Here is an 8511-nt window from a genome sequence, read left to right on the forward strand (position 1 = left end):
ATGAGTAAGATTTTAAATATTTAAATAATCTAATCTTTAATTTAATTAAAATAATTGAAAAATAAATTATTTAAAATGAATAAAATACTTGAACATTGATTGTGTAATCGATACTGAACACCGACATTTATGGTGTGACACACCAAGGATCACTTTTTTGTCATCGAAAAACATCGAGTACCGATCGACACATCGATGCAAAAACTCTTTTTTGTCGAACGTAGTCGTTTTTACTAAAACTAACTCCACCATTCCTTACAACGCATTAAATTAAATTAATTATTTTTGGAAATAGCCTTTATTATTATATAAATAATTGAAGGTTTTAATTAAATAATTTTAAAATTACGTTTTTGTCACACAATAAAAAATCCAATTTATATTTAATAATGTACTTATTAATTAATTCAAGTTAATAAATGAAGTTACGATTTAATATTTAAACATTTTATTATAAAATTTTGATTTTTACCCAAAGTACTTGTATTAACATCTATATTTTAAATCAGTTTTCACCATTAGAAATTCCTTCCTGGGTATCTGGTTTATGGTATATTTTTATTATTACAGGACAAAATCATTAGGAATATAAATAAATAATCGACTCTCATTGTGTTAACTATTAAAAGAACATTTTTTTGTCATTACTGGAATAAGTAAAAGTGTTTAAATATACGTTTTCAAAAGTATTTAATACTTTACTTGGATTAATAGTAAAAAATTAAATAAAATTACAGAACTATAAATTTTATACTTTACTTGGATAACTGAAGTCATGCAAATTAATTACAGTAATAAGTATTAATAAAAGCATTCAGAAGTAACTTTTTGGAAAGGGTTGATATTTTCTTGGATAAGTAAAGTTGAGAAAAAGAGATTTTCGGTCGCCTACAAATTGTCGAAAGTATCGTTACTTTACTTGGATAAGTAAAGTCGGGAGAAAGAGATTGTCGGTCACCTGTAAATTAATGAAAGTATTTATATTTTACTTGGATAAGTAAGATCGGGCGCGAGATTTTCGGTCCCCTGCTGGTTTGAAGTCCCGACCCGGAGTCTTGGTCACTGTACCGAAAAGCTCTAATTAGGCAGCCTGGCGGCAGCAGTGGTTGGGTTTTAGATCGGGGGGTGCACTGATTATCTGAACGTTTAACGCAGAAACCATAATGAAGTTATACAATGATTATTGAAACGGAAACTTTGTTAATTTTTTGTTGATAAGTAAAGAACAGTAAATAAGTAGAGTTTAAAGTCCAATAAAGTATTAATACTTCGTCTTTTTTACATCAACAAATACAAATAAAAAAAGTATTTCAAAGTGTTCTTTTTTTAACTAAAACATTTAGGGGAGATTTTTGTTTATTTTCTTATTGATTCGACGAATAAAAGTGCTAAGGACAACACTGATGTGGTGTTTTCTTCAACGGTGGACTATTTTGGTGAACGTGGACTGTGATGACCCAACCAACCATTGGAGAGACGATAAGGCAACAGGGAAAGGGCATTAAAGGTAACAAATAATTGAATTACCAATTAAACAATAATATTAATTGAACTTTTTTATTAATTTCAGGTAGGTCCAGAACAAGACTAGTTAACTGGGCAACTGGCAACGCAAAGTAAGTTTTTGAACATATTATTTCCGGTTCGTTTTTCGTCGTATCAACTTTGATGTCGGTTTATCATTGCGTCCATCGATTAATTTACTAAATATTTGCGGACGGTAGAACAAATTACTGTTTGCTCCATTACTTTCCAAAAGGAAAGTTTTCGTAAAGCTTTTATTGTTTTATGTGTTCTTTGGGTAATGTACTCGGACATTCTTCTTTCAGCTTACATAAATAAAGAAAACTTTGTTTTAATTTCAATCCCCATATTAATTCCTTATCCACTAAATTACAACAAATTTATTTAGAGTAATTCATTTTACTTCTTATGTGCCTAAAATGTTTATTTCTATGATGTTCAGATATTCCTTTTCAGCTTACATAAATAAAGAAAACTTTGTTTTATTTCTTAACCCCCTATTTATTCCTTTTCCACTAAATTTCAGATTTAGTTTGATTAATTAATGAAAATATTACGTATGTGTCATAAAATGTTTGTTTCTTCTGTCCTTTAGGTCATCTAATCAGATATTCTCTTTCAGCTTAAATAAATAAAGAAAACGTTGTTTAATTTTCTATCCATATATTTATTCCTTTTCTATTAATTTACATATTTATGTTAATAAATATAAATTTTACATCATATGTATCATAAAATGTTTGTTTCTTCTGTCCTTTAGATCATCTAATCAGATATTCTCTTTCAGCTTACATAAATAATGAAAACTTTGTTTAATTTTCTATTCATATATTTATTGCTTTTCCATTAATTTATATATTTGTTAATTAATATAAATTTTGCATCATATGTATCATAAAATGTTTGTTTCTTCTGTCCTTTAGGTCATCTAATCAAATATTCTTTTTCAGCTTTCATAAATAAAACTTTATTTAATTTCCTGTCCATATATTTATCCCTTTTCTATTAAATTATACATGTATGTTAATTAATATAAATTTTACATCTCATGTATCATAAAATGTTTGTTTATTCTGTCCTTTAGGTCATATAATCATATATTCTCTTTCAGCTTACATAAATAAAGATAACTTTGTTTAATTTTCTATCCATTTATTTATTCCTTTTCCATTAATTTATATATTTATGTTAATTAATATAAATTTTACCTCATATGTATCATAAAACGATTGTTTCTTCTGTTCTTTAGGTTATTTAATCAAATATTCTCTTTCAGCTTACATAAATAAAGAAAACTTTGTTTAATTTTCTGTCCATATATTTATCCCTTTTCCATTAAATTACACATGTATGTTAATTAATATAAATTTTACATCTTATGTATCATAAAATGTTTTTCTTATGTTCTTTAGGTCATCTAATCAGATTTTCTCTTTCAGCTTAAATAATTAAAAAAAACTGTTTAATTTTCTATCCATATATTTATTCCTTTTTGATTAATTTGCATATTTATGTTAATTAATATAAATTTTACATCATATGTATCATAAAATGTTTGTTTCTTTTGTCCTTTAGGTCATCTAATTAAATATTCTCTTTCAGCTTATATAAATAAAATAAAGTTTGTGTTATTTTATATCTCCTATTTATGCCTTTTTCACTGAATTACAGATTTATATTTAGTAACTTGTGTGTCGTAAAATATTTGTTTCTTCTGTCCTAATCAGATTTTCTCTTTCAGCTTATTTCGTAAATTTTGTTTTATTACCATAAAATTAAACTGATTGATTAATTTCGTATTTATTATATATTATAAAGTTGATATTTTTGTATAGTTGATATATATGTATGTATATTTATTGTAATAAAAGTGTAATATTATGTCATTTATTGTATTATGTTTTTATGTGAATCAATTTGTATTCGCCTATCCAATATCTAAATGTACTTATTTATAAATAAAGTTATAAATAAATACATTTATTTATTTATTTATTTATTTATTTATTTATTATAGATATTATCTTAAAACTAAACTTGTATGCTGATAAATTGAAACTTAGAATAGTGCTGCATTTACTCAGCGACGATAGTCTGTCTAATTTTTCAAAATTGTTACCTTTGAAAGAATAAAATTAATAATTGTTTCCAAATAAAAAACTTATCGCCGTAAATGCAGCGGCAAGCTACCCCACTAACTAAATTAAACTCTCTTTTAATTGTAAAGCTTGTCATAGGATTTTCAGAGTTGTACATAATTGCAATTTTGAATTATGTCCTATCTGATGACGCACGAAATGCAGAAACAAGTATTTATTTATTTATTAATCTATCAGTGTATAAAGGTAGTAAAAGTTAAACAAATTAATAACAGCTTCTGTTATTAATTTTAATTAAAATACTTCTTATAATATATATAATCATTAAAACAAGTTATATATTTAAATTTTATAACAATTTATTATTTTGTACTCTCTGTATTTACACAATTAACATTTAGTTCCAACAAACAGTTAATAAATAATCTTAATTATTAGTTATCCTTCATTGAAGCAAGTATTAAACTTTATTGAACTGGAACAAAATCACCAAATAAGTCGTTACAGCTCCAACAACCTAAAATAAACCATTTCATTATCCCCACTTCAGATTTAATTGCAACTCACGGCTGTGATCAAAGATCTATCAATCTTAACAAGCCCACAAGAATAAAAACGTATCTTGCATTGTGAAACCTGCAAGGCAAGAAGGTGCAGCTAAAAAATAAAGTTTTATTTAATTCCTCCAACTCATTTTAAATCAATTTACTGTTTTCCTGGCCTCTTCGTCTCGCACAAAAGCTAGAAGTTGAAGCACCAAGTTGATAGTCTTTGAGTTCTGTCAAAGGAACAAATATAACATTTGTTTGGGTTAAATATTAATGGACTCACTTCAATCAAGAATTGATGGCAAGGTTCAACCACCAGCAACAATCTGGTGGAGTGGGTAATCAGCCACACTGTTTGTAGGCAGATAAAAACTTTGTTGCCATTGTTGGCGATTTCATAAAGGAGGAAGTAGGGTGTTACTATTAAATGTAGGAGGCAACTCAGGAGTATTATCTAAAAATTTAATGTAATTAATATAACACTGTTGATAACGGTAAATGTATCATAATTGTGGGGTTGATTGATGCCTGTCAACTTGTTATTGAGCGTCTGAAAAAGCTTTTATGATATTATCACTTTAAAATCAATATTTAAAGCCAAGAACGAACATTAAGTGCATGTTTGTGTTTGTTTAATAGGGAAAAAATGGTTTATTAATAGTAAAATAACCCAGTTCATTACTTTGATTGACAATATTAATTCTTTCCAGCCTATATCTGTGCCTATTATTTGTTGTTTATTGTTTGTAAATCGATCAGTTAATATTTGATACCTACAATTATTCCCAGGCCTCCAACTTCATTGACGTACTCTACAACTTCTACAATTCTCTCGTAGACTTGCCCAAATGTTGCCATTTTATCATCTAAAATACAATCATTAATACCATATTTAATTTAAATAAACAAATAATGTACAATTAGACATGTCAACCAGCTTGTGGGTTGAATGTCCCCCTTTTCCTAAGTAGGTTGTGTTAAGTTCTTTGGCCAAATCAAGGGTGGCAACTGTGGTTCTTGAACCAGAACTATTGACTGAGTCCCTGATCCTTGCCTCAGAAGCCAGAGCCTTGTTTAAGTGTGTCAGACGTATTTTGGAGAAATAAACCACGTGGCAAAAGAATATCTCCTGCATCAAAACGATGTAGTAGAGCATGTAAAACGTGGTGTAGTTCTTCCAAAACTTGTCGCTGTTGTTGTTTATTCTTGACAGTCTGTCCCAGACTGACACATCAAAGGCTACGATGACGGAAAACCCAATCATGAGCACCAGGATGAAGTTCCTGGATGTTCTTTTGTATTTTTGGACCTCCTGGGTGGTTATTGGAAGCCAGTTGTCCAACTACAAAAGCTCTGTTAAGGTGCTAAATTAATAGTTTGTGGATAATTTACGTTGTTGAAGCACTTGAGCATCTTCCAAAAGGTTTTCTGTTTGAAGGGGGTGGACACGATGCCGAACACCACCAGCATGATGACCACACTTATGTCACAACATGTTATGTACCTCGTCTTCATGGACTTCATCCTTACAGACTCCTTTTCGTCCACCTTCAGATCGTTGATGACCCCCATCAACACTGTGGACACTGTTCAAAGCCGTGTAGTCTTGGAAGGGGTTGTTAGAATACTTACCTAAGACTATGGCCAAGATGTAGCTGTACAAGATGTACTTGATGGACCGTTTCATGATGAAATAAGCTCCCTTTTGTTCGTACGTGACGGGGCAAAGCCCAAATATCCTGGTGACCACCACGAAGGGTCTCATGATTTCGAAAGTGTTTTTAGCGACGTACATTTTATTATCACACCACCTTCACTGCAAGACTGAAACTTATCGCGGCGATTAATCGACGGGCCCGAAGTAAACATGTATGTTTTGATATTAATCTGTACATGAATTGGAATGGACGCATCAGACCGGAATGTTTTTCCACCGTCGTATTTGGGTTTAAAGGTTTGTTGTTTTTTTACGGGGCTCAATTAATATCGTTGGACGCAGGATGTTGGTGTAATGTTACATACGGGGGACAGGAAATTGATCCAATATTTAATTGCCTCATTTAATTTACTTAATGTTTAGTAGTTATTAATTGATTAATTGTGTGCGAATATTGTAATTAATTGTTTTATTAAATATTTGCCAATAAATCAGCTAAAATATTCAAGTTTTCTGTGTTATATTTTATTTTATAGGAATATTTCTACAGAGAAAAGTGCTGGATTATATATTATTAAGAAAATCTGACATAAATTTTGTTTATTTCATTATTTCCCATTTAAAAATTTAAATAATACTCATCCCTCGTAAAATCTAAATCGATTTACTTGCCCACGAATTTGTTTTTAACTTGCTACACGTACAATTACAATTTGTCCACGAATTAAATATAATTACGTGTTTGTTTTCACAACATTAATCACATAATTCATTTGAAACGAAAAAGGGTAATTTTGAATTGCTGCACGAAATAACTCAGTAAACAACTGAAAAACAACAAAAATAATGTATTTTGGTGGAATTTTCCTAAAATTTTGTGCTTTTCCCAAATTTTCCATTATTTTTTGGTAAATATTCTACGGTATTTACTGAATTTTCTCTTATATTTGTTAATTTAGGAACAGTTTTATCTTAAGTTAGTCTATTTTATAAATTTTCAAAAATTTAATTATTTTTGTGCAGAAATTCAGAAATTTTTGCTAAACTTTCCATTAAAATTGTCAATTTTAGTGGAAATTTATTACAAATTTGTCTAATTTTCATAAAATGTTAAGTAAAATTAAAGAAATATCTTTTCAAATTTGAAATTTTCATAATGTTTTAGTCAAAATTTGACAATTTTACTATTATTTTATATAAAAATTATATAATTTACGTACTTTTAAGATTTCCATAATTCTTAATACAAAACTGGAGAAGAAAAGTCGAATTTTTCATTAAAATTATCAATTTTAAAAGAATTTTATACCAAAATTGCCTTTTTAATTTTAAAAAAGTTTCATAATATTTTAGTTAAAATTAAGCAATATAAACTAAATTTTACATTAAATTTATACATTTTAGTGTAAATTTATATAAAAAATTATATAAAAAATCATATAATTTGTATAATTTTTAATTTTTCATAATTCTTAATACAAAATTGGGAAGGAAAAGCTGAATTTTTCATTAAATTTGTCAATATTAAAAGAATTTTAACTCAAAATTGTCTTTTAACTCAAAACTTCATTATGTTTTAGTGAAAATAGTGAAATATTAACTAAATTTTTCATTAAATTTGTACATTTTAGTATAAATTTGTATAAAAATTTATATAATTTATGTAATTTTTAAATTTCCATAATTATTTACTTAAAATTTAGGAAGAATAATTGAGTTCTTTATAAGAATTGTCTATTTTATTGCAAAATTATTACAAAATTACCTAATTTTAGTAGATTTTATTATTGTTTGGTTAAATTATAGAAATATTTATTGAATTTGTCAATTTTAATCTGATTGTTATTAAAAAATTGTAAAGTATTACCTTTCTAATTACATGTCTGATAATAAATAAATTTTATATTATACTTATTTTGTTTTTCTTCACTCATCCCTATCATACCTCGAAAATCAAGTAAAATCAAAAATAAATAATAATAAACAATCTAACCTTAAAAAACAACTGGCGCCACCACACGAAGAAACTGCACCACATATTTGAACGAACGCCACACTTCTTTCATCCTTCACTAACTCACAGTATCCTATGACTCTGTCTCTTTCGCTCTTGCGGGAACAAATTTAAAATTGGAATTTTGAGTTGAACACCGTGAATTTAGTTTTCGTACGTTTTAAGTTCAGTTCACAAATTGACGGTAAGTATCTTCTGTTCACAAACAAATGATTGAGGTCTATACCAATGAAATACCCGCCATTATATTATAAAAATAAAAAGCGAGTTATTACCGTTCTAAATACATGATTGACAATGAATTTTATATCAAATTGACCGCAAAGTTCTTGTCTAACCCACCGTAAACACCGGCAATCAAGAAAGTTAATTAATAAACAAGAATCACCTTAAAAACAAGTGACGCCGCCGGACAGCGTCGAAAACTGCACCGCCTGCTTTGATGGGCGCGAACCTCCTTTTTTAACCAAAATGAAAAGTGAGTTACTACCGTTGTAATTACATGACTGACAATGAATTTTATATCAAATTGATTGTGAAGTTCTTCTTTAACCAACTATAAACACCGACAAACAAGAAGATTAATTAATAAGCAAGTATTAATTTAAAAACAAATGACGCCGCCACACGCCGCCAAAACTGCACCGCCCGCTTGATCGGCGCGAACCG

The 8511-nt window shown here is 28.3% G+C and overlaps 1 protein-coding gene across 1 annotated transcript; it reads right to left on the minus strand.

Moving 5' to 3' along the window:
* Positions 1 to 3964: 3964 nt before the first annotated feature.
* On the minus strand, positions 3965 to 6392 carry LOC109604853 (gustatory receptor for sugar taste 43a-like). Its single transcript, XM_049968675.1, has 8 exons — positions 5804 to 6392; positions 5564 to 5757; positions 5090 to 5513; positions 4949 to 5037; positions 4455 to 4625; positions 4333 to 4401; positions 4191 to 4280; positions 3965 to 4140 (listed from the first exon to the last, which is right to left on the minus strand). Exons 1-8 carry the CDS (start codon positions 5964 to 5966, stop codon positions 4084 to 4086), a joined length of 1257 nt encoding a protein of 418 aa, XP_049824632.1. The 5' UTR covers positions 5967 to 6392; the 3' UTR covers positions 3965 to 4083.
* Positions 6393 to 8511: the final 2119 nt, after the last annotated feature.

The sequence above is a fragment of the Aethina tumida genome, chromosome 6 (genome assembly GCF_024364675.1).
Source record: "Aethina tumida isolate Nest 87 chromosome 6, icAetTumi1.1, whole genome shotgun sequence".
NCBI classification, from domain to species: Eukaryota; Metazoa; Arthropoda; class Insecta; order Coleoptera; family Nitidulidae; genus Aethina; species Aethina tumida.